At 50.0% G+C, this 25,695-nt stretch overlaps 1 protein-coding gene across 5 annotated transcripts in view; it reads right to left on the bottom strand.

Moving 5' to 3' along the window:
• Rps6kc1 (ribosomal protein S6 kinase C1) overlaps window positions 1-25,695 on the bottom strand; it is a 126,046-nt gene that overhangs the window by 85,819 nt on the left and 14,532 nt on the right. For 3 of the 5 annotated variants that reach the window (XM_055609157.1, XM_055609158.1, XM_055609159.1), the window contains exons 3-5: window positions 22,183-22,303; window positions 13,974-14,089; window positions 11,895-11,988 (exon numbers count right to left, since the gene is read on the bottom strand). In XM_055609157.1, the coding sequence (XP_055465132.1) occupies window positions 11,895-11,988; window positions 13,974-14,089; window positions 22,183-22,303 (331 nt within the window). Of the gene's footprint in view, window positions 1-11,894; window positions 11,989-13,973; window positions 14,090-22,182; window positions 22,304-25,695 lie in introns of those variants that run through there. The other 2 variants (XM_055609160.1, XM_055609161.1) reach the window with 2 other exon arrangements.

The raw sequence follows: 25,695 nt of genomic DNA, 5'->3' as shown, positions 1-25,695 counted from the left end.
ATCTGTCTGTAACATCTGTCTATAACTCATGACCATCTGTCTGTAACATCTGTCTGTAACTCATGACCACCTGTCTGTAACGTCTGTCTATAACTCATGAACATCTGTCTATAACATCTGTCTGTAACTCATGACCACCTGTCTGTAACATCTATCTGTAACTCATGAACATCTGTCTGTAACATTTGTCTGTAACTCATGGCCATCTGTCTGTAACATCTGTCTGTAACTCATGGCCATCTGTCTATAACTCATGGTCATCTGTCTATAGTAAGTTTTTTAGAGTCTGGTACCCTGTGGCCTGGGCAGGGAGCACCCCTGAGATGACCCCCCAGTCCAGCACCATTGAGCCTGGGCTCAGAGCAAACCTGAGACAATCCCTCCCTGATGCCATGCAGGCCCAGACAGGCAAACAATGCCCAAGATGACCCCTGTCCAGTGACACATGACATGGGTGGGGCATAAAACTGAAACCACTCCTGAGACAACCAACCCCAGACACCCAGAGGCCCCGTGCACCACTAAGATGAGCAATTTAGTGGTGGAGAAATGGAAAAGAAAGAGAAATAGAATGATATGTGCACAATAAAGAAAGGTAGAGCTGGAGACTCAAGTGTAGTAAGGAGCCTGATGTAAGTAACCACAATACAACCTAAGGCCATGGTTAGGTCCTGGCTCATGATGCCACTGAGGGCCATGTCTGAGTCTGTGGCCCTGCAACAGCAACGATCTATTACCACCAAAAGTCAGGGGGACATCCCTGGCCTGGGCTGCCATCTAGGGCCATATTGATGTCTGAGAGCTGTGCAGAGCTGGCCCCACCACTCACCTGAGCACTTGTGGAAGAGAGAGCAGGAGAGCTGGCCCTACCCATCATTGCCATCAGCTGTAGTACTCAGTAGAATAGGGCCTGAACCTCACCCAGGAAGCACAGTAGAGCTGGCCTTTATTGCAGGAGTTCAGGAGAGCCACCCTGAGGGTATGAAAGCTGTCCCTACCACTCGTCTGCCATGTGGTGGCGTGAGCAAAAGAGAAATGTCGTCCCCTCTCTTGCCCCTCACTATATGCAGCAAGTGGGAGAGATGGCCCTGTAATTCACTGACTGCAGCACTCAGCAGAGCAAGCCCTGTACCTCCCCTGGACAGCACAATAGAGCTGACCCTGGTAGCTGGGAGGGCAACACAGAGGGGAACAGGCAAGCCAGTTCCAAGGGTGTCGTCATGGGAGAGCTGGCCCCACCACCTGTATGCTATGCAGTAGTGTGGGTGAGGGATAGGTGGCTCTCCACGACTTGCCACCTATGGCATGTGGGGAAGCTAGCCCTAATGTCATGAGAGGAGAGCTGGTCCTGCCCCTCACCTGCTACAGCACTTGGGAGAACGGGTCCTGTACTTCAGCTGGGCACCACAGTAAAGCTGGACCTGCTTGCAGAGGTTGAGCAGAAGAACTAGCTCTGACTCTTGCCAGTTGTGGCATTGGATGAACTAGCTGGACAGGGCAATGCTGGAGACCCCATCCTGGTGGTATGGGTATGGGAGAGCTAACAGGCAGCCACCACCCAGGCCCAGATCTAGGGCTTTGAGTTGGCCTACTCCAATATCTACTCCATTGATAAACTGCTGGGACATGAGAAGGGGCCGATCCTGCAGATCCAAAGCTGAGAGATCTCCGTGACACAGGACAACAGGAGCTCCAAGAGAAGTTCCAGTGAGGATCCAGTTCTGATGATATAGCATAAGCCAGAGGCCTCGAACCAGACCAATGACTTCACTGCAATGAACATTTGCCAGCAGAGGAGTATGGCTAAAACAGTACACTGTGGGACACACAGTGACACACTAAGCTTACACAGCGAGTGTCCCCCCCCCCTCGTTGGGGGTGTTACAAGAGACATCAAAGGTATGACGGGACAGGGCGATGAATAAGATTGGGGTGCTTGATGTGAAATTCACAAAGAATCAATAAAAGTCAAATAATAAACAATAAATAAATCTTATAAATTAAAACTATTACACATTAAGGTATTCTATAAAAACAAAAAAAAAAAAATTAGTTATTGGGAGAATAGCAATCTTTGATATTTTCCAAGTCTTGACATCTGGCTGAAGAGAACATAAGGCATTCTGACACATGACTCTACAAACTGTTTTCACACCCCTGTGGTTGGAAGATGTCAATAAAAGGAAAAGCGTTGTAAGATAATTGTGATTACTGTTTTCCTTTGTATTACTACTTTTTTATTATTACTTTTATTACTATTTTCTTTTATTAAAAAGCATAGTGGTTATACGAGGTCAGAGGACAACACTGTAGCGTCGGTGCTTTCCTTCCACCATGTGGAACCGGGGACCAAACTCAGGTCGTCATGCTTGGCAGCACACGCTTACCTGCTGAGCCACCTTGTCAAATTACTGCTTTTCTACATGACATCAAAATGCCACAGAGCTACTCTCTTAAAACTAGCTGCAATGTGAAATAAAATCCAAAGGATAAAATTTGTAGGGTTCACTACACTTAAATCAATTGGTCTGCCTTGAATAATCTTTATCCATGCTGTTTACAGCCAAACACATCCATTATTTTTAAAATGTCAGTTCCCTGAGTATCACAGATCTTCCAAATATCAACCTCCTATTCCATTATTATGGTGTAAAAATCACATTGGAAACCTGACGAATTCAAAGTGACACAAAAGTGCCAACTTGGGGAAGAAAACGCTGTTTCATTGACAACAGATCCCATGAGCTGTTCTCCTTGAAGAGTTAGTTCATTTCATTTCAAGGGGAAAAAATACCAAACACACAGGTGTGATGTCAACTCTCTGCCACTGATTCAAGCAAAATGGCCTCCTGTGAACAAGCAGCCCCTCAGCTCAGCTCCACCTCTCACATCGCCTTCCCTTGCGTGGCGTGGTGGCTCAGCAGGGTGCTGCGTGTGCTTCCTAGCATGCGAGGCTGTGGTGTGACAGCAGGAATGTTTCCCGCCGCTGTCCCCGCACTCTGAGGAGACGCTGCTGTGCCACTGCGAGCACGTGCAGTGCTTGTAGTTTGGTGTCTCTGTCTCCAACCGTTGGATCTCACTGCTTTCCTGTGTGACATTCAGTACGAAGGTCAGGCTCCTCGGGGGACCTCAGGGACATCCACGTCCCAAACCCACTCACCAAGCCGCTGATCCTACAGGATGAGGCCCGCAGTCAAATTCCCTGCAACAGTTTCGGACACACATCTGGATGGCTGTGCTGCTGTTTCTGCTTGCCTTGATTTGATGGGGCTCGGACTGTTTTTTGATGATGCCAGGGATCAAACCCAGGGCACCTCCCACTGCTACACAAGCATTCTGCCGCTGAACTTCATCTCCAGGCAAGCGCCACCAGTGACGATGAAATGCCAAGGTTACCATGTAAAAGAAAGTTACTTCCACGGGAGACAACACTAAGAATGAAAACTACAGGTAGATCCGGCTCCACAATTCTAAGATCAGGGATCAGCAAACGCCTGGTCTATGAGGAGCCGGAGAGTAAGTACTTCAGGCCCTGCCCCTCCATGATCTGTTGTAGCTGCTGGACTGCATGCTGGCACCTGGAGAGAGGAGCATGGCTAGACTTCAGTAAGACTTGAGTTGTAGACACGGAAACTTTAATTGCATGTAACACCCATCAAAAACTGATATTTTTTGTGGATTTTCAGCTATTTAAAAATGTAAAAAACTTTCTTAGTTCAAGGCCACGGAAAAGCAGCTGGAAGGGGGGTCAGTTATGGCTCATCAAGCAGAGTTTGTCGGCCTGTGGCCACCTTCCACTGCTCACGTCCTAGCAAACAGAGTAAAAGGAAGAACATGTGACCAGCAACTAAGCTTCATGTGCAAATCGGCTTTACACACGACTCTAGCTCCTTGTCAGTTCAGCCTTGTCTTCTCTTGTTCTTCTTTTCTTTCTTTCATGTTCTTAGGATCTCTGAAAGGACTACCCTACTCCCCAAAGGAAAAGATCTCATTAAACTGACAGTTCAAACGCATGTCACTGGAATGCAGGGACATCAGGCCAGTTCCCAACATGCCAACCACGCTCTCCCAGCCACAGAGACAGTGTCTACACTACAGCACTTTGTAAAGCACCCGAAAGCTACTCACCCACTATTCCAAAACCTACAGGAACTTCTTAACAGGAATTCCAAACTAGTTTATATGTGTCGGTGCAAGTTTATTTTATTTGATGGTACCGTCATCTAAGTACTGGATTGAAAGTGATAAACACCAGCTGGAGGAATATTCTACAAATCCAGACCATTAGAGAAGGGAGGAGCCGTGTCACAGAGCTTCGGGGTGTTCTCCAAAGCCTCTCCACTTGTGCAGAAATCCGTCTGCCATGCAGCCTCCTCACCAGAAGCTCCACTGCCTCCGCCTCACGGCTCTGTCTCACGCTGTGCCTGAGTTTACTTTCCTGACAGGATCAGAACTCAAGCAGGTGGTTATGTGCGCTGCTTCTTGGCGTTTGACCACAGAAGTCTAAGACCATAGTTACACTTCCTCCTGCCTTCACAACGTCATCAGCAAAAGTAATCAAAGTCAGTTCAGCATGAGCGTGGCCACCAGAAGTCACCTGGCAGGGATGTAACTCAGTTGGCAGGGCGTACTTCAGCTGGTCAAGTGTTTGCCCACCGTGCTGAAGCCGATGGTTTGGGTCCCAGTGTTACACAAGCGGCTGGCAAGGTCAGCACTCAGGAGGTGGAAGCAGAAGGCCCAGAAGCTACAGGATGAGTCTGAGGCCAACCTGTGCACAAGAGACCCTGTCTCCAACACCACACAAACAAACAAAAATCTGTCAAAGAACACACCGGAGACTGCCGAGTCAGCAAAGCACCCACCACTCCACTGAGTGTGCCCCTGCTGTGGAGAAGGGGGCTGAATGGGTCTCTAGCCCACTGGCAAATCCCCCGGCCAGTGAGAGACCCTGTATCAAACAAGCTAGACAGTTCCTGAGCAGCAGCTGCTGGGGTCGCATGTGATCCGCACACACGCGTGCACTCCACCCCCACCTCCACCCCCGGCAGTTACACCAGGATGACTGACAGCCTCACCATCGAGGTCTGAGCCTCTGGTTCAGGTTGAAAAACCACTATACACAGTTTAGACTAAAGTTGTCGAGAAACAGCAGGAAAACTTAACTCAAGCGAAACTAAGAATGGGAAACAAAAGACTTCTAAGCTTTGGTGACAATCTAGAAAGCCCAAATACAACTTATTTCCTTGACCCAAAGATTCAGTAATTTATAGCAAAACAACCAGACACCTGCAAAGAGGGTGTGCTAGAAACCCGTGGAGAGCAAGTGCCCGCCACGGAGCGCCTGCAGCCAGGGCACTGCCGACCGACGCGAGGCACAGAAGGTGCTCAGTGCTGCTGCTGCTCAGCTCATGCACAAGCCACACTGCGGGACCAGCGAGCAGCGCCACAACTGTAAAACCAGCCACGGGCTGTCATGTGAGTGCGGAAAGCGGGCCCTCTGCAGGTCTCTGCGCAGCCTCATGTGCTTTCTGGGGGAAGCTGCTCAGCCCTGGCATCTGAGAGACTGCAATCGTCAACTGAGGTTTGCTTGAGAACAAGGGTAAAGACATCACTCACAGAACAGAGCCTGGTGGGGTCATCTGACAGCACAGCCCTGGGATTCTCCCCTCAGACGTGAGGCAGAGCCTTGGATGGGCGAGACCCTTCCTTGCTTCAGTCCTGCGGAAGCTGCACACTCCCACGCCTGAGAAGCCTGACCCAGGCACAGCTCCCTGACGAAGGGCACGCCAGCTTCCAAGGTACTGTGCTCACTCCTTCCTTACTGAAGGGATTTCTCCACCCTTCTCAAGGAAGTACTCACCAGCAAGCTGCTCAGAAAGGAATCAAGGGCTGGGGATCAAATGGGCCTCACATAAGTCAGAACTCTACGGTTCTTCTGCCTCACTCCAGGCCCACAGGCAGCCAACCGTGGACTGAAACCTTGCCTCACTGTGGGCTGTTAGCCCTTGGCGCTTTGTCACAGTGACTGAAGCTGCTAGCACACACGTTAAGAGACCTTTCTCCACCAAAACAAGGGCTCTCAGGTTCCATCCATCCTCCTCCATCGTTCAGGAGATCACACCTAGCAGCTCACACATAGTAGGCAGGTTTTCAACCAGCAAGCCAAAACTCCAGATTCATTCTTTTGTGTGTGCGTGTGCACATACAGAGATGTATAGATGTGTAAATGTACACGTGTATATGCACACAGATATAGCTGTACAGATACGTAAATACACGAGTGCATATGTGCACGCACATCTGTAGCTATGATGTATAAAACCACAACTGTATGTGTATGCACACGGGCAGATGTAAAAATAGACAAGCTATGTCAATAGTCAATACCGACTTCCTTCATTTTACACTTGAGTGCACCTGCTTGATGCAGTTTTGCCAGCACCGCGGTGGCCCTGCAGCTCAGCTTGGTGGACACAGAACTGCATCTGAGCATTACATGAAGTGGGGACTGCAGCCCGGAAGTGGAGTGAGCGAGCTCGTCGCAGGCTGTGGGGCTCGCTGAGGAGGAAGAGCAGTAGGTAGGACAGGACAGCCACGGGTCCTGGATAAGCAATGCCTCCCAGGCCCACCCACCTCTGGGGCCCGTTTAGGACACGGCCAGAGCAGCAGGCGCACCTCTACCGCGCCATCCCTCGGAGCCTCTGCCTCGTTGGTAAGTGAAGCAGGGGAAGTCAAAGGTTCCACGAGTCTCCTGCCTCCGGGTGCGGATCACAGAGACTCCAGTCTCCGTGCGATTAGAGGGCCCCAGGCGACTTGTTAAAAAGCGGCTGCAGACACGAGGGGTTTATTTAGCCTCCCAGTCCACCTACCTGCCCTCGCCTCTGGGCTTTGAACTGCTCGGAGTCAGGCAGTACAGCGGAATCTGCCTAGGACGCCATCTCTGAAAGACGGGCCTGGGGGAAAGGTTGAGCTGCCACACACAGAAGCTTTATACTATGAGCCATCAGAACCCCGCATTTGAAGACCATCCGCACAAAGAGCTCGGTCTCCTTTGACAACAGGTGGCCTCTCGTGGGTGTCTATATATAAAACACGTGGCCTCTTACTATTAGCTCATCACCTCCACTCAACTCTGCGGTTCAAACATTGCCACAGTCAACCAAAGGGAGTTTCTACTTGTCCCAGTAGTGATCACTCTTCACGCATGAAAAAAAAAAAAAAAGCACCTAGCCCAGAACCAGGATGACCTGGAGGCGGATGGCACACACATCAGATGGAATCTGACATGAATCCATGCAGAAAGAAGCCCTTCGTGGAGGAGGGGCTCCGGAGGCCCCGTCCCTGTTTAGGGACCACATGGCAGTTAATGGCTGCTAGGAGGGCAGCCACCTTCCCTCAGCAGTGTAGCCATGGAGGGAAGCCTGGGCTTCGGTTAAGAGCCCACGCCACACTCGGCAGCGGCCCTAACTAAATTCAGCCAGTCAGTAAATATAAGTAGGTAAAGCAGGGGGAGATCTCTGGGGGAAAAAGGGGTCCAGAAAGTGTGAGGAAGGATGAGAGGTGGTGGGGTGCGCTGTATGGATATATGAAATCATTAAGAATACAGGGTTTTTGTTGGTTGGTTGGTTGGTTGGTTGGTTGGTTGGTTGGTTGGTTGGTTGGTTGGCTGGCTGGTGGTTTTCGAGACACGGATTCTCTGTGTAGCCCTGGCTGTCTTGGAACCCACTTTGTACACCAGGCTGGTCTCAAACTCACAGAGCTCCTCCTGCTCCTGCCTCTGCCTCTGCTGAGGTTAAAGGTGTTCACCACCACACCCAACAAAGAACACATGGAAGAAAGGAAGCCGTCCTTCTAAATACACCGATGAAAAGAAACCGTCCTTCTAAATATGCCGAGGAGAAGAGCCCCAAATCTGCAGCTGCGTGCTGATCATAACTCTGGTACTCAGTGGCTCGGTGGTCAGCTGGCAACAGCTACAGGCCAAGAATAAGCAGCCTCTGACAGTCCCTAGGTTAATAACATTCCTGTCTTGCTGCTGAGAAAGCACAGACTCTGCTGTGTCTCCTGAGGGCAGAGCAGGCTTGAGCCAGCACTGACCCCACATGCAGCCCCACAGGGACATGCTGAAGAGCTGCCCCCTGCCCTTTTGGCTCAAGGGCCTGCTCTACTGCCCAGCTTGGGCTCCAGGTTTCAACTGCTGCCCTACACACGTGTGTGTGTGTGTGAATGTACATGCTATGCCTGTGCATGGACATAAGGCCAGAGAGGACATGGAGTGCCCTCGAGCTGGAGTTAGCAGAGCCTGTGCAGCCATCCAAGGTGGAGTCTGGGAACTGGGCTCCATGGGTGCTGAGCCATCTTTGCAGCCCTCCTGAGCCTTTCACACCAGCAGTGTGCTCCTTGCCTCACGGCCCGCTGGAGTCAGGGAGTTACCGAACACCACCTGGCACACACAGCTTGACCACGGCCAAAGCAAGGTGTAGCGGTAAATGAACGCATCTGGTAACACGTCACGCCCCTCTAACCCAGACATGACCATAACAAATCAGCTTTTCATCTGCCCCCCGCCTCTGTGTTCCAAATATCAGCGTTACCAGCAACAGCCCTGAGGCCGCAAGGGTCAATACTCTCTCTGCGCCTTCACCTCCGAGAGCAACGTACACTTACGGACACAGTCACATGTGTGCTGGCCTTGGCTGTTTATTTGCTGGGCTTCCATTGCTTTGGTTTTTGAGAAAAGAGCTCTGAAGTCCAGGCTAGCCTTAAACTCACTACGTTTGGCCTTCAATTTCTGAGTCTCCTGCCTGTCCAAGTGCTGGAAATACAGGTGTGTGTCACCAGCCCTGGTTCACATTGAGCTTATCTTGAAAAAAATTCCGTGTTTATTTTATGATTCACTGAAGAAAATGTAATTAGTCAGGGGAGGTGAAGAGCAGCAACCAAATCAGCACTTAAGAACAGAACGTAACCCCTTCAGGCTCACCCCACTAGAACAGAGGAAGAGGAGCCCAAGCCTAACATTTGAGTTCCCATGGCGCCACCTTGTGGACTTTTGTAGAATAAAAATCCTACTGGACTTAGGATTGATGACGCTCCACACCTCACAGACTCTAACATAGTTACTAATTAACCAACCAACTGGGGGATAGTCATGCTTAAAATGACTCTGCCTTGATGCACAAACTTTAAATGCACTAAATAAAAACAACACAATGGAAAAATTAATAACAGAGTTTTTTAGTCTTCTGTGGTGTACTGTCGTGTACCTAAGTGCACGTGCGCGTGTGAGCATGGACACGGATGACACAGCATGCCTGTGGCCGGAGGACACCCCTGAGTGTCAGCCTCGGCCCCCACCCTGCTGCAGGTGCCCTCATGGCTCAGGTCCCAGCTCACGCCTGTCGATGATCCAGCTCCAGGCAGTCTGACGCCCTCGTCTGGGCTCCCGCAGGGTCATACACACACGTGGGTGCAGGGACGCGTGTGCAGTTAAACACTCACGTTGACAGAGAAAATCTAGAAGTCGTTTTAAAGGGAAACAGTACTTTTTGTCTGAAAGCCTAATTCTGTTTCACACTTCAGTCATTGCCAGTGTAAGCACGAAGCTACTGCTTACACAATCTGAAAGTTTTCTTTCTTCCACTGTACTGTAATAATCTAAAGAAAAGCAGAAACTCTGTACTTCCATGTTTCCATCAGTACTTCCCTTTCGATGTAAACTAGAACTTGTCAATTGTATGTTTAAGCTACAAACAAGAGGAATAATATTCCCTCAGCATCAACATCTTTCTGGGAAGTGAACTTGTCCAGGTTTCTGTGTTTGGTCACCAGTGTAACCGTGATGAGCTGCAGCAGCAGGGGTGAGGCCCAGTTGGAGGCCACCTAGGGACATCACCTTTAGAAGATACACGCCTTCCTTGTGGGACCTGACAAATTACACTGGCCTCCTTGGGTGGATTACGACCTTGGCCAGTGTTTTGAATGTGTTTTCAATGTGTCTTGCCCATGTGTCTGAGCCTGGAGCTGGGTAGCTGGAGGCTGACGGAGGGTGTTGAAGGCCGTGTCTCTCTGCAGGGCTGACAGCGAGGCCGAGAGGCCTCTGAGGGCAGCGGGCGTCAGCCACCTGCTCTCCTTCAATGTTTTAAAACGCCATCCCAGGAAAAATCATTTCTGAAAACAACACTCTGGTTTCCCTCCTGGACAGGCAGGCCTCCAAACCACCCCCACCCATGACAACAGACACGTGAGATGGACTCCAGTCAGCCTTCCCTCCTCATGTGGATCCCCATTCAAAATGAAGAACTGCTGTGGATACCAAAGACTCCAGCTACTCCCCATCACACCCTGAGAGCCTGAGTCAAAGCTAAAGCTGGATAAAAGCAGCCCCCACGCCCACAGAGCTGCCTCCTCAGCTGTGCTGCGCAGCACAGACACCTACTCCTTTAGGGATAGGAAATCTGAAACAACAGATAGATCAGGTTGAGTCAGAGAGGTCACCGTGGAAAGCAGTTCTGGCCCAAAGCAGGGGCTACATGCTTCCAAGCCCGTGCAAGAACCTCTGCTCAGAACAGGCCCTGGGAAACAAGCAAGCAAGGCTGACTACAGAGTAAAATGACACAAGGGCTGGAGATGGCTCAGTGGTTTAGAACACTGTTTGCTCCTCCAGAGGTCCTGAGTTCAATTCCCAGCAACCACATGGTGGCTCACAACCATCTATAGTGAGATCTGCTGCCCTCTACTGGCACACAGGTGTACATGCAGACAGAACACTGTATGCATAATAAAAATAGTAAAATGATGCCTGGAGTTTTTCTCGGCAGAATGAGGACGGTGTCAGAGATGCTGAGGGCTCATTCCATTAGAGCCTGGGTACACGGCCTGCACATACTACATGGAACGCAGGTTTAAATGAGGGGGAGGCAGAAGGAAAAAGAATAAAAGCTGACCGCACCTCTACTGCTCAAGGAGAGAAAGAGAGGGTGTGTGAGTGTGTCTACCTGTGGGTCTGTATCTGTGATGTGCTAGTGTATGCACATGAGCCCACACGACAGACAAGAATTTGCCGGTTTTACCGAGATGAGCACGCGCCACAGAACACAGCAGTGTGGCTGCAGGCGTGTAAACCCGTGCACCCTCCAACTGAGTACAAGGGGTCCCAAGTTCCTCCCAGTCGGCCGCCAGGCCTTCCCTCCTGCAGCCAACTCTCACGACAGATAACAGCTCGTCACCTTATCAACCCATTAACCACTTACCTCTGTCAAGCCAAATCTAGGCTGCCACAGAAACACCTGACTGCTCATTCATAAAGACCCACCCCACCCCGTATCCCAATCTCTCTTTTTATATAGTAGAATCTGCCCCAAAAGAACAGTAGTTAGGGAATCCAAGAGCTGGAAGGCACGAACTGAAATCTGCATGTGAGTTCAGGTGCAGCTTTACAAAACCAAATCAAGAGATTACACACCGCTGAGTGAGTGGAACTCAAGTGTTGCGGGAGGCACAGCAGGCACACTAACACGGCCACTCCGCGCTCCCGGTGCCCCTTCACTTGCCGCTGGCTTGAAAAGGGCCAGGGGTCAGGCCGCTGGGCGGGCTCAGGCGGCCACACCCCCGCAGAGGCCCACTGTGTGTGCGGTGTCTCAGTGCGCACAGCCTCTCACTTCCTCACTGCATGGTTCGAGGAAAGCCGACTGGGAGCTATCAGGGAAGCAAAGGTCACGGCGGCCAGTTCGCCACCACGCAGGCCCGAGCCGGCCCCGGGCTGGCATGCAGAGCCAAAGCAGGGGCCGTTGGCAGTCAGGGCTGCCACCATTCGCACCCAGCTGCCATCACAGTGTGACGTGACTCACAGCTGTGACTGAGACCTCAGAAACACAAGAAAAACAGTCTCTTACCTTCAGTGCCACACTCCAGAAAGCTGTCGGCCAGGGACTCCGCGGACGCCTCAGCAGGACCAATTAACTCAGAGCCATCGTTAACTATCCCACCCTGGAAAGGGCAGAGCAATCATGTTTTCTCGTCAGTAAGAGCACAGAAAGGTTGGCAATAACCACGGGTCTTCTCAACCAACACTCTGAGGCCTGCGGTCGCCACTGCACAGACTGAACCTTCACAGAACCTCACTGAAGCCTGTCGTGGCACAACTGTAAAGCAGGACCGCGCTCAGGGCATGGAACGGGGTGCAAGGATTAGACGACCCCCCCCCCCCGCCAGCTCTTGGCAAACCTAAGCTGTTGGCCCTGAGGCACACTATGTAGACCAGGCTGGCCTGGGACTGAGAAGCGGAGCCTCCGCCCCTTGTAGGCTGCAGTCAAAGGTGTGTGTGCCGCGCACAGACACAAGGTGAAAGCACAGTGTTTGCCGTCTGCCACACAGGAAGAAACTGCACAACTAGAAAAAAAACAGCGACTCAGCTCTCAGTATCCTTAGGGCCTGATCATTCCCACCAGTGGGGCGTCATCAGAGACCATTTAATTTTATTGGTTTACAAATGCTATCACGTCAACAGCAGCTCAGGTGATCTGACCTGGGCACACCACCAAGCCAGTCAAGGCTCCTTCAGTGGAGACATCTTTGTTCCATTTTACAGAGGTTTGTCTGAAGATATGCGTGCGCGCCACAGGTGTGCAGTGGCAGCGCAGCCAGCAGCTGTGAGAGCCCCTGGACCTGGAGTTGCCCCCCCCCCCCCCCGTTGAGAACCAAACCCAGGTCGTCTGCAATAACAGCCAAAACTCTACGGCTATTTTTTTTTAACTTGAACAAGGTATGGTGCTCATACCCACAAACCTAGCTCTTAAGAGGCATGCAGATTGCTGGGAATAGAAGGAAGTTTGGGCTACAATGTGAAGCCCTGTTCCAAAATTAATTAACTAAATTGAGTCTCCATGTAATCACCACTTTAAGCATGTGACCACATTTACAGATTCAGGCCTCAACACTCTTGCTTCTCTTTTGTCCACACTCAGCCGGAGAGCAGTAGCCAGAGCGGGGCAGACAGGATGCTCTGTGAGGACCTTACGGACTGAACACTGCCATCACAGACAAGCGGGCTTGTGATCCTTACGCAATGGCACCACTGAGACCCTAACGCCTTTGCTCCGTCCATCTTTCTTCTATCAACAGCTTTTTATGCCAACGCTATAATCAAGATATCAAATCCCAAGAGAAATGCAGACCTGTCTCCTCCCCACCTGACAAGATGCACTGATGTATGCCCATCACAAAATGCCCACCTGGAAAGAATAGGCGTCCCTCTTAGGTACACGAGGGGCGTTCCCTAGGATACAGCTTATGCTAGGGGGTACCTCAGTTTAGAGAGATTAAAATCAGAATACATGCTCTGATCACAAGAAAAAAAATTACCAGGTGGGCGTGCCTTTGCATGCCTATATGCCTGCACAGCACACAGGGGGCTCCAGACAAGCCAGGCTACTGAAATTCAGAGTGAGACCCTGCCTCAGAAGGAGAAAATGGAGAGCAGAGAGTGCAGATGAAGAGAGCAGAAGAGAAAATGAAGGAATCAAAGATGGCAGGGGTGGCTCCATTTTGTTTCTCACACTCTATATCTTAAGTTGACTGACCTTGGAGTGACTTGACCCCCACCCTGCAGGTTGTCGTGGATACCACAGAATGTTAATAGATAACTATAATCAGGCCTCCACGCCACAGGTTATCATAAATACCACAGAATGGGTTGATGGGTCCTCCACCCAGCAGGCTATCGTACAGAAATCTTCCATATCTTCAGTTTGGCCAGGTGGCTTGGAACAATTGGCCTAAAGGTCACCTCGATTGCTGAACCCTCCACCTAAACTTACCCTTCCCTGTATATGGGAAGAAGCGGAACGCTCAGGGGAAATCGTATTGCAGCAAATGCCTATGCTGGGCAAGCGTGGTGTGGAATCAGGGTTTCCGCATAGGAGGTGGAGAGCGGGCCAGCGAGGTGGCTCACCGCGCGGCAGGGCAGCACGCACCTTGAAGAAGTCCTCCAGCTGTCTGCTGTTGTACAGGGCGGGGATGTTGGCGGAGAACTGTAGCAGGTCCTCAGCACACTGTCGTCGCTCCTCAATGACAGTTTTGTCAAATCGCCCTAGAAGCCAATGAGTCAGCACTTAGGGACACAACTGCAGAGCTTGGTTGAGTGACAGTTTAGGCCCAGGGAGTGAAGCCACCGCATGCCACACTGCCCATCGGCAATGCCTGCTACAAAATCACAGTCGCACCAAAGCCTTACAATGTTTCTGATGAAGTGAAGTAGCAATGTCAACTGATAAACAGACTGTATCTACTCCCTGGTCCTGTCAAGAAACTGTGTGAGAAAATGGCATTTGGAAACTAAAGTTGAAAAGAGAATTTAAAAGGATTAGAATGGCTTCCTCTAGTGATTTAATACCATAATTACCCATATGACTTCCCCTTTTCTGCTCTTTTTTATTTAAAAAGGGGGCTGGAGGAAGAGGATTATGAGAACACCTGTGTTAGCAGTAGGGTCAAAACCTCAGCTTGAGGTAGCAAGCTTTTTTGCTACACTCCGTGTGTGCTGCTCTGGCGGTGCCAGCACAGGCGCGCAAGCTCGGCAGGGGACGGGAAGGTGGCCCGCACGGCTCTAACGGCTGCAGCCCGCATGCTGCTGAGAGATGCTCACGATGACGGGACTCCACAGCTCTCCCACCTGATCGCCACTGCCATCTGGGGTCACACTGCTTCACACTGGCCATCTAAAAACGCCAAATCGAGAGCAGGCCTCACAGTCCGAAAGCGTTCTAAGCGGTTTTGCAAAGTACAAAGAACACTCTAAGACAGAAGACACTAAAACCCCTCCCCCTCCCTCCGGCTTATGCTGAGGTTTCTGACAACTTTTAGCAGTCGGGCTTCGGGAAGGAGGGGGCGGACTAGACCGAGGATCAGACCCGACTCCTACACTCCCGACTATCCTGTGTCCCATCGACAAGGTGAGGCACGGGCGGAAGCACGCTGACACGGCCGGCCTGACGCTCCTGCAGCCGCCACAGCAAGCCCGCCATGCCCTCCACAGGGCACCCCCGGCTCTGGCCCTCACAGGGTGCCAGTGACTAGCACCCAGCATGCTGGCAAATCTGTGCGGGCTGTTACCAATTAACAAAGACAGAAAAGCCCTCCGTAAAATTGTCTTAGGAACATTCTTAGAGAAGACCTTAACTGAGTACACTGAAAGACAGACAGAAGCCACAGCTCAGACTTTAGAGTCAGTGCTATGGGACTCCACATGTCCTTTCACTGCCCTCAAGAGCCGGAGCTGCTGAGCCAGTGGCTGTCAGCCACAGACTTCTTGCCCTCTGGAAGTCACTGAGTTCCCTACAGAACAAGTCACCAGGCACCATGAAAATAAAACGTTTCTCTAGGCCCTGGCTGGCCTACAACTCACTATGTAGATGAGGCTAGCTTTGCACTGAAGAAGATCTTCCCTACAACTCACTATGTAGACGAGGCTAGCTTTGCACTGAAGATCTTCCTCAGCACAGAAGGAAGACCCACATGCGGCTGTCCTGAGGATGTGCCACACACAGCCGTGCCGAGGAAGAGCCATGACGCTAAAATCTATTACTTGCTCTCAGTTCACATACAACATATGAAAGCAACTTTCCTGAAGACAACAGTACTCCCTCTCCATCCTATCATTGGAAAATAAGCTGTTCTGATCCCGGTGACCACATTAAAGCTGAGCACGGCAGCATGGGTTTTAAATCTCAAGTCTGGGTAAGAGGGCACAGGGCACCCTGGGGCCTGCTGGCCAGCAAGCTGGAGGAACCAGGAAGCTCGGGCTGGAGTGAGAGCCTGCGTCAGCAGTGAGAGGGAGAGTGACGAGTAAAGAGTGAGGCTCTGAAGTCGAGCGCCAGGGCAAGGGAGTGGGTCCACAGCACAGCTCCAGAGTCAGAACCACGCGTCAGAACCATGAAGGACGGATGGGGAAGCCTGCCCAGGGACCGCCCACTTCACAAGGCTGCACCAGCGTCCCAGCCATGGCTGTGGTATGGGACTGTGGTCATCAGGGAAATGTGACAATGTTTGCTACTTATTCCAAAACAGAGGAGGGGGGCACCTGGCACAGAGAAAACACAGGAAGGGCTAAGAACAGGCAACCCCGGAGGACGGTACTCGGGGACCACTGCCCCATCTTTCATGCTCTCCTCTCTAAAGCAAAAAAAAAAAAAAAAAAAAAAAAGGAAATAAAATGAGATAAAATGAGTGCTACATTGATGTAGCTACATTTAATGTCATACACTGACATTAAATGTACATTATGTACATTAATGACATTTAATGTACATTAAAAATATTAATAAAATATTTACAAAAGGTTCCAGGTAATTAAAAAGCGCTACATTGGTGATCTGTAGAAGTGGGAAGAGAAAGCTGCCCCGACACTGGAAACACGCTGAAAGTGTAAAGGGCTGAGCAGAGACATGAAAAGCAGGTGCCATGCCAGAGGAGGGACAAGCAGGGAGGGGTGGTGAACTGAGCGGCAGGCGACAGCTAATGTCTTCATAAGTTGCACACACTACAGACACAGTGAGAAAGTCACACTCAGCAGGAATTCTGTAAGACCAACAGCAAAGCCAGACATGGCTGCACCTGCCTCTAGCGCTAACTCTGGGGAGAGGAGGCAAAGGATCAGCCAGTCAAGGTCATCCCCAGCTACGGAGCAACTTCATGACCATCCTGAGCTGTGTGGGTCCTGAAACTGTAGGGTAACAGGTGCTGGCCAGCAGCTGTGGCCTAACGCCACCTGACCGCCCACAGAGCAACCTTTTCACTCTGGCCCCAGCACAGTAAACACACTGCCGACACTCTCCTTACTGCTGTGGCTTACATACTCAAACTGAGAGGAGCCAAAAAGAGGGATGGATGGCTAGCCAACAATTCTCTCCACACAACCACAGCTGTGGCCTGCACGTTCACCACAGTTAGCAAGTGTTACACATGAGCTGTACACTGACTAAAGTGATACACCACTCAGTTATGAAGACTCAGAAGGACACATGTGCAGACAGATAAAGATAATCACTAACAAGCACTAAGCTGAGGGCACCCGTTAGAAGCCACGCCCACACAGCCCAAAGCCAAGGACTTAAAAAGCCAACCATACCTTCAGCATCAAAGTTAAAACTGTAAGATGTTCTATTTTACAGTCTAGGGGGCTGGAGAGCTGGCTCAGTGGTTAAGAGCACGCAGAGAACAGGGTTTAGGTCCTGAAGCCTGCACTGGAGGCCTCACAACTGCCTGTAGCCCCAGCACAGAGGACCCTGGGCACCGCACTCACATGCACATACCCACACACAGACACACTCACACACACACAACTTAAAACAATAAATCCAAAACATGCTCCGAAGTCACCACACAGGAAGTACAGGGAAGGACAAGAGCCACCCTCGTGCCTCTCAGAAGCTGCCGACGTGAACAGGCTCCTCTCGCAGGGCGGGTGTGTCTGCTCCGCACAGAGGGGCTCTCCGCAAACTGGTCATTATTTGCTTAACTCAAAAATGTAGCTCAGGCGAGCTCTGGTGGCGCACACCTTTGATCCTAGCGCTCAGGAGGCAGAAGCAGAAAGATCTCTGAGTCGGAGGCCAACCTGGTCAACATAGCAAGTTCCAAGGCGGCCAGAGCCACACAATGACACCTTGTCTCAAAATAATTAACTTTAGATGGAACTAAACCATATACATGCTATGTATAGGCATGTACACACACAACTCCGGCACCTTCCAACCCCACCCACTGCAACAGCACACCCGTGGAGTGCGGTGGTTGGATGAGAACAGACCCCACAGTTTCACACATCTGAATGCTGGTCACCAGGGAGAGGCACTATTTGAAAGAACTAGGAGGTGTGGCCTTTTTGGAGAAAGTGTGTCACTGGGGGCAGACTTTGGGGTTTCAAAAGCTGAAGCCAAGCCCACTGCCTGGGAAGCAGAACTCTCACCTCTTCCCAGCAGCACGCCTGCTTGTGTTCCACCATGCTTCCCACCAAAGTGACAATGGACTAACCCCCTGAAACTGTAAGTCAGCTCCAATTAAATGCTCTGCTTCCTTACAAAAGTTGCCGTGGTCATTGGTGTCTCTTCACAGCAGCAGAACGCTAAGACAGTACACACAAGACAAAGTGTGGGCCACGGCTACGGGAGTCCGTGGGCCAGTCGCCAGGGCTAACCATTTTGTAGTAACAATGGCATTGGCTGCATCATTCTCTGTGCTAACCACGCACCAATGGTGTGTACACAATGGCAGCCAAACCGGGCCCTCTTAGCAGGACTGCCAGGCCACAAACAGCTACTTAACTCCTTTCAGCCACTTAGTCATATATTTAAAACTTTCATGGCAGTTACATATATCCTGTATAAAAGAGTAACAGCTATTAAACTTACTAAACCCTGGTCCTTGGAGAACTCTCCTTTCAAAATTCTGTGAAATAAAATGAACTGCGCTTCGTCAGACTTAGATGTGAGACAGACACTTTCTCAAAAAATGAGGAGCCTAACACTTCAGGAAAACCACCAACAGCGCTGCTCTCGCTGAGAAAGCTCCAGCCACACAGACTCTCCAGCTTGCCAGCTTCCTGGCACCTAAAATCTCTTTAGAGATCTCTGGCCATAAAAACGCTTGCTGGCATCAGCTAACCAAAAAAGAATCATCTTCAAGAGCTGCAAAACATGACGCATAAAAATCTTCTTTTCTTAAGATTTATTTTCCCTATGAGTGTTTGCCTGCATGCAAGTCTACGCACCTCACGACTGCCCGGTGGCCTCAGGGTCAGAAAGGGCAGAGCTGAACTGTCGTTCCAAACAGGAGTGAGCTGCCCTGTAGATGGTGGGAATCAAGCCAGGATTGCATGAAAGAGAACCAGTATCCCTAACTGCTCGGCCATCTCTCTAGCCCTAGCAAAGAATGTTTCAAATGAGACGGCAAAATGCTACCAAGTCACACAGAACTGAGAGACGCTCTTTCGAGAGAGACTACCCAAGAATTACACTGAGCATTCTGAAAGATCATTTCTTCTTCACGGACCTTCCAAGTCTCTGCTGCAATTAGTCTGCAAGGATTCATCAGCAGTAAGGCTCTGGTCTATCAAAGAAGAATGGTTCAGTTAAATGTCCCTCCCTTCCAAGAGCATCTTCTGTAACCGGAATTCCTCAAGACCCACAGACAGCACGTCAGAGCATGACACTCGAATCTGGCTCAAATGCAGCTGTCTTCCTTTTTCTTTTGCTCCCCTTTTCTTTCTTTCTTTCTTTCCTTCTTTCTTTCCTTCTTTCTTCCTTCCTTCCTTCCTTCCTTCCTTCCTTCCTTCCTTCCTTCCTTCCTTCCTTCCTTCCTTCCTTTCTTCTGCTGCCACAGTACACAGTAATAGCTACAATCCATATAAACAGCAGCCCTTTCTGGTCTTCACTCATTTTATAAAGAGAGCTTCTAGCACCCACCCCCTGCCCACCCCTCCTGTGCAGGCAGGAGAATGGTTGCTACAAACAGTCACTGAAGACCTTGCTCACTCCAGCAAGGACAGCAGTGTGCCTTCTCCCTCTGGCTACCTCTCTCCCCACACTAGGCAGACCTAGGGCTGACTCACAATGACATCATGATTTGCGGGGTGTGGTGGCCCTGCTTTTAATCCCAGAGGCAGAGGCAGGCAGATCTCTATAATCAAGGCCAGCCTGCTCCACAAAGTGAGTCCAGGTCAGCCAGAGCTGTTACACAGAGAAACCCTGTCTCAAAATTTTAAAAAAGAAAAACATCATTTATTAAGAAGCACAGAAGGAGGGCTGTGTTGGAGCATGTGTTCTTTGCAGTGGTTTTAGAGACCACAGATAAGGTTCCTCAGGCAGCTGACCACTTCTGCTCTAGTTTGTTTTCTCGTTTTTTGAGATGTCTTGACAAGGTCCTCCTGCCTGAGCATCCCGAGTGTGCTCCCCACCTCCAGCCTAGTGACTTCATATAGTTATTTGTGCCTTCAATTACACTCAAGAGTGAGTCAGTGGTGTATCAGCCTTGTGTGTCCTCTGCTGCCACACGCTTAGTACTGTCTGTCACGTCATCCACAGCAAGACCATTACCAATGTGCTTATTTTGTTGTTGTTGTTTTGTTTTCTAATGTTTCCTGAATTAACGATGCCACACAATTTTCAGAGAAGTTACTGTTGGACTGAAATTCATCCAAGAAGACACTGTGACTAGCAAGACGGAGGCATGGAACCAAGCTTGCTGGGTACATTGGCAGCACAAGTGTGACCACAGAGGTCAGAGGTCAGCAGTGGTGTGGCACAGTGAGCCCACACTGTGAGCAAAAGGGCGTCAAGGAATCAGGTGAAGACTTACTGTGAATGTTGGAGCTGGGCCCCGAAAGCTGAAAGTAAACGCCTGAAGGGGAAGGGCACACAGCAGAGTCTAACCCCAGCTCTCAGGAGAGGGAATGAACTGCAAACCTTGTAAAAACCAGTGGTTCTGATGCTGCCAACCAATGTCCGAGTCTTTGAACTCTCACCTTGGCACACAGCAATGCTTCCTGTTACGGCATGGTCTGGTGCTTTGCATTCAGATGTCCACTGCTTGCCCCCAAGATTCTTACTGTTCTACCAACAGTCCCTCAGGAACCTAAAATGATACTGCATAACCCTGCCTCCAAATTATCCCTGACTGGCTGAATAAATGCCTACAGCTGGGAAGGGCAGGAATGAAGTAGGCAGGGCCAGGGTTCAAGGGCTTAGAGGACAAAAGGATCATGGGAAGGAGGGGAGAGGCAGATCAGGAGAGGGGGAGAAGAAAGAACATAAAGAAGGAAGATAGAAAGAAGAAAGCAGGGAGAAATGGAGAGAGGGAGGGATGGAGGGAGGGAAGAAGAAAAGGTAGGAGAGGATCAGAGGGCGGGAAGGGACACAGCATCAAGGGAGAAGCCACAGACTTCTATTGCAGAAATTTCAGAAACAAGGAACCATCACCTACAGATCACATGACCAACCCTGATATGATATAATATTAGACAGGATCACACAAACACCTCGCTGATTTGAATATAAAAATGTTCCCATGTTCCTAATACTGGTCTCCAGCTAGTGGTACTCTCACAGGTGGCTGGCTGTGGAACCTTTAAGTAGGGCCTCGTGAGCAGACGCAGGCCACCAGGGACAGGCCTTGAGGGTCATGCTGATGCTCCCTTCGGTCCCCACTTCAAGCTCTCGCTAACACAGTGCCACTGCAGACACCATGGCAGACTGCGTCCCTGAGCGTGAGCTAAAACAAGTTCTTCAGAAGCTGTTTCTATCACGTATTTTAAAACAGAAAAGAGGAAATAAACTAATTCTGGAAATTGGACATAGGAGTGGAGGTGTGTGCTGCATGGCTCTCAGGCCTTGGAAGCTGGAGAATTTGGAGTTGTTAGCCAGAGAAGCCCTATCAAGGAGTGAACAAAACTTAGTGAGTCCTTAGCAGGACTCAGAACTCAGAAGACCAGACTGCCTGGAGAAGTCGAGGCACGGAAGGCCCAGGTCAGGAGGAGCTGGGAGCTGAGAGAGGAGCAAGAACGAGCTCCGTGGGCCGGCTGGAAGCCATCTGTGCTCCATCCCGGCAAAGGCTCAGGCTGCGTTCTGACTGCTCCTGAAAACTAAGTGAAGCAAACTAGACAGATGATAGAAATTCATTGGGTGGAGCTGTCAAGGAAGCCCAGCAGCCAGGCTGGGCACAATCTCCGCACACAGCAGCTAGCCACGATTACGGTGAGGAAAGGTGGAGGAAGATGTGAAAAAGCAAGGCGAACAAAGCAATTGTGATTACACACACTAGTGCAGTCACAGCATCTTACTGAAAGATGACACAAGAAAGGCGCTGGGAGGGCATGAGCCAACCCAACCAAGGTCACATGTGTGAGTAGGATATCTTTTCTTGCGTCTTTAAGCCTCTTGGTCTGGCCAGACTTGCAGCTCCTCCGTGGCTGAGAAGAGCAAGTGTACTATACAGGAACTATACTGAGGGATTGCCACAGCAGGAGGAAGCGCTCGGTACAGACCATCGTTAGCCAATCATCACATTAAATCACAGTTCAGGATGGAGCTGTAACTCAGTGGCAGGGAGCTGGCAGGTCTGAGGTTCTAGCTCACAGTGTGGGGGGAGGAAGGTGGGCAGGGACATCAAGTCACAGTTTCAGAGCAAACTTACCAAACACTATCCCTTTAGCAAATGGAGGAAACAGCTCGGAGCGGCGGAACAAATTTCTGTGAATTTGCCATAATTCTTTGTGCAGTTTCTTAAAGTCGCTGTATCTCTTCCATACAATTATCTGAAAAGAAAACAAAACTAAATGCATGTTTCAAACCCATCTGCCTCTGTGCTACAAATAATCCTTTCTATAAAGATTACGAATCACCACACAAGGCAAACATATAGGTACTGCAGCCTGCAGGGTGAGAGTCTGAAATGAACTAACTAATATTTGCCTTAAGGTCTAAAGCAGCACTTCTGAATGCAGTTGGCGTGGGGTTCTCAGACCCTGCTTTCTGCAAGTCTTCATTCACTATGGAGAAGTATTCAGCCGAGTACAAAAATGGTCTATGCTATGTTAGACATATTCTCCCCCAAACCACTCACTGCTCGCCTGGAAATGAATTAGATAACAAACACTGCCTGTGATATGCTCACAGGCACAAAACAACTTGGAAAATTTATTTTTTAATCTTTTTATCAGATGTATTCACTTATTTTATGTGTCAGAGACCTCGGAGGCCAGAACTGGGTGCTGGGTGCCCTGGAACAGGGGCTACAGTGGCTGTGATCTCGCAGACGCCCAGCATAAAGCCGAGCCCTCAGCAAGAGCAGCAGGTGATCCCAACCACGAGTCATCGCTCCACCCCAGCTCGGGCAAATCTCAAGCAAAAAGGACATAATATCTGCCCCCCTCCAGAAAAGCAGAAATGACTGTGAGGAAAGAAAAACACGAGTTTTTATATTCTATAATTTTTCATAAATCTTAATTTTAAAAAAATCATAAGATTTCTAACCACAAAGTTGGTCACTGACCAGAATATAATTCAAACTTGTATATCTCAAAAAACAACATAACCATCCTATACATTAGAAATTTGTTGTCATTAGCTTAAATTATTTTACCTTACCTAGGTTAAATTAGAAAAACACACACTACAAAAAGGAAATACTTGCTGTCTGGCCTTGATGCCACTGTCAGCTCTGAGTTCCACAAAGTAAAGAAAACCTAAGTGGCAAATTCCTTTCTTCCCCAAATGCCTGATTATCTCCTTCTAAAGCTCTACATGTCTCCATGCATCTGCAGGACAATGCCGACAATCAAACAGAGGCCGGGTCACTAGACATGATTTTCAAGTCTCGCGAAACTGTCCTGCTACGTGAAGAATGTGCTTCTGGGGTGCATAGGAGCAATTGCTTAAGCAGCTCCATAGACTGTAACATGAATTAGACAAGTTGTTTCTGCCACTTTCATTCATTTCCACAAGGATGGCCCCACCCCAGCGCCCCTGCTCTGTGCTGACACTGTATTACCCCAGTGTGAGCTGGAAGCACCCTCCTTCAGAGTTCACGGTCAAGGCAAGAACAAGCCAGGATGGACGCTCTTCACAGAGGGAAGCAGTAGAGAAGGGCCCCCGCCCTGCCTGGGCACCCAACAAGGCTAAAATGCCCAGCGTCAGGAGACGTCACTAGGCAAAGAACGTGGAGAGGTGGAAGGAGGCTGTGGACAACGTTTCTACAAAGACAGAGTTCTAGAATCTCGGCTTCTGTGACCGCCTAGCGGTGGTGTCTGCTGAAGTGGAGAGCAAGGAAGAGGCCAGAGGCCGGCTGTGCACGTTTGGCTCGCGTGCTTGTGAGCTGCTCAGTGGACACACAGGTTTGGAGCTAAGTGTAAAATCTACTCACTCCAGAGCCATCAGGGTAAAGGTGGCAACCGGTCAGCAGTGGCTTCTCCGTGTCTTTATGGACAGAGTCTAACAAGGGACGGTGGGCCCTGAAGTCCAGACAGAAGAGGAAAGCACGCAGAGTCGTGGGAAGCCTGGCTATGTGGAGATGGACAGGGCCAGTGAGCAGGAGAAACGCAGGCCGCCCTCAGCCAGAGGTTCTAGCAAAAGTAAGGGCAAGAGCATCCTCCGAGCGGACGCTGAAGAGTCGGGGCCCGGGACAGGGCGCACGACAGGTGGCTGCGCCATCTCACTCTGCATGCTCCATAGCTTCCCATCTTGATGCAGAAACGTATTTCGTCATAAGGAAAAGAGCTGTTTTTACATCTCAAAATGTATCAAATTGAGCTGGACATGATGGCTTGCACCTAAAATCCTAGCACTCAAAAAGCTAGATCATGAGTTCAAGGCCAGCTTGGGCTACATGGTGACTTTCAGGCCAGTATGAACCAGAGAGCAGGATGGTGGCTCAGAAGATCTAAGTAATAAATAAATATGGCTCTATCAATACATAAGTAGCCCCAGCTACCTGGGCCCATGCTGCCAGAGCTTAGAAAACTGGGTGAGGGGCTTCCAAATGCAGTCGGTGCAGGGTCGGTGCCTGTGTGACCAGGATGTTACCACTGGTCAAAACCATTACAGGATGAGCAAGAGAAGGTCGGGAGTCTAGACATTGTGAAGCAACCGCAGTTGCAGATAAACATCTTCAAAAAGATCATTTTCAAGAATGGGAAGTTGATTTTTTTCACAATTTAATCACGATAGTGATTAAAACACCAGATTTAATAAAGTTGTGGAGATGCTTCCGGATCAGGCTAGGAACCCCCCTCCCCCCTTCCTCCCCCCCCCTCGAGGTCTGGCGCTCACCAGAGCTTCACACAGCCCTGTGCTGGAGCAGAATGCCGCCCACTTCTCCTCCCTCCCTGTCATTAAGCCTGAGGCTCCTCAGATTGCGCTAAGACAGAGCCCACACATCCATTCCCGCTCTCTCTGCAGAGGCCTGGCAGGCCGCCCGCAGCAAACGCAGACACAGGCTCCGTACATGCTCAATCTGTCACTCGGAAGAAACTTTACCAATGAGGAAGTCAATGACCATGTGCAGAGTAAAAATTTAATAAAAGCGCTCCCTTTAGCATTTCAACATCTGATATATATTTCCTTTTCAGATACTTCAACTTAATGACACCAAAAACCTTATTTCCCTGCGTTTTCTAATAACCTGTTTAAGCTAACCTAACTTTTTTCACTCTCACTCAGTACTAAAATCTTGCTGGTGATCCTTGCTTACAGCCAACATTACATATTTTCTTTCCCTTTTTTTTTTTTTCTTTCTCTGTGTGGCCCTGGCTGTTCTGCACTCGCTGTGTAGACCAGGCTGGCCTCCACTCAGAGCTCCACCTGCCTCTGCCTCCCAGAGTGAGGGGATTAAAGGTGAGGGCCACCGTGCCCACTTTTCTTTCTCCCTTTTTTATTGTCGTTCTCTATCTGTACGTGTGTGATGTGTGTGTGTGTGCGTGTGTGTGATGTGTATGATGTGATGTGTGCGTGTGCATAAAGCACGTGTGTACACGTACTTGTGGAACCCAGAGGTCGAGAGCAGTGTCAGCCTCACTTTCCACTTTGTGTTTTGCAAATGGAGTTTGCTGATACAGTTGGACTGGCTGGACAGTCAGGCCCAACGATCTGCCAGTGCCAGTCTCTGCGCAGAGCCAGAGCTTCCAGCTGGCCCACCCCGACATCCCCCCCA

The sequence above is a fragment of the Psammomys obesus genome, unplaced genomic scaffold (genome assembly GCF_907164565.1).
Source record: "Psammomys obesus unplaced genomic scaffold, mPsaObe1.curated_primary_1811, whole genome shotgun sequence".
Classification (NCBI taxonomy): domain Eukaryota; kingdom Metazoa; phylum Chordata; class Mammalia; order Rodentia; family Muridae; genus Psammomys; species Psammomys obesus.
The sequence above is the reverse complement of the archived record's forward strand: the minus strand, read 5'-3'. Positions and strand labels throughout refer to the sequence as shown.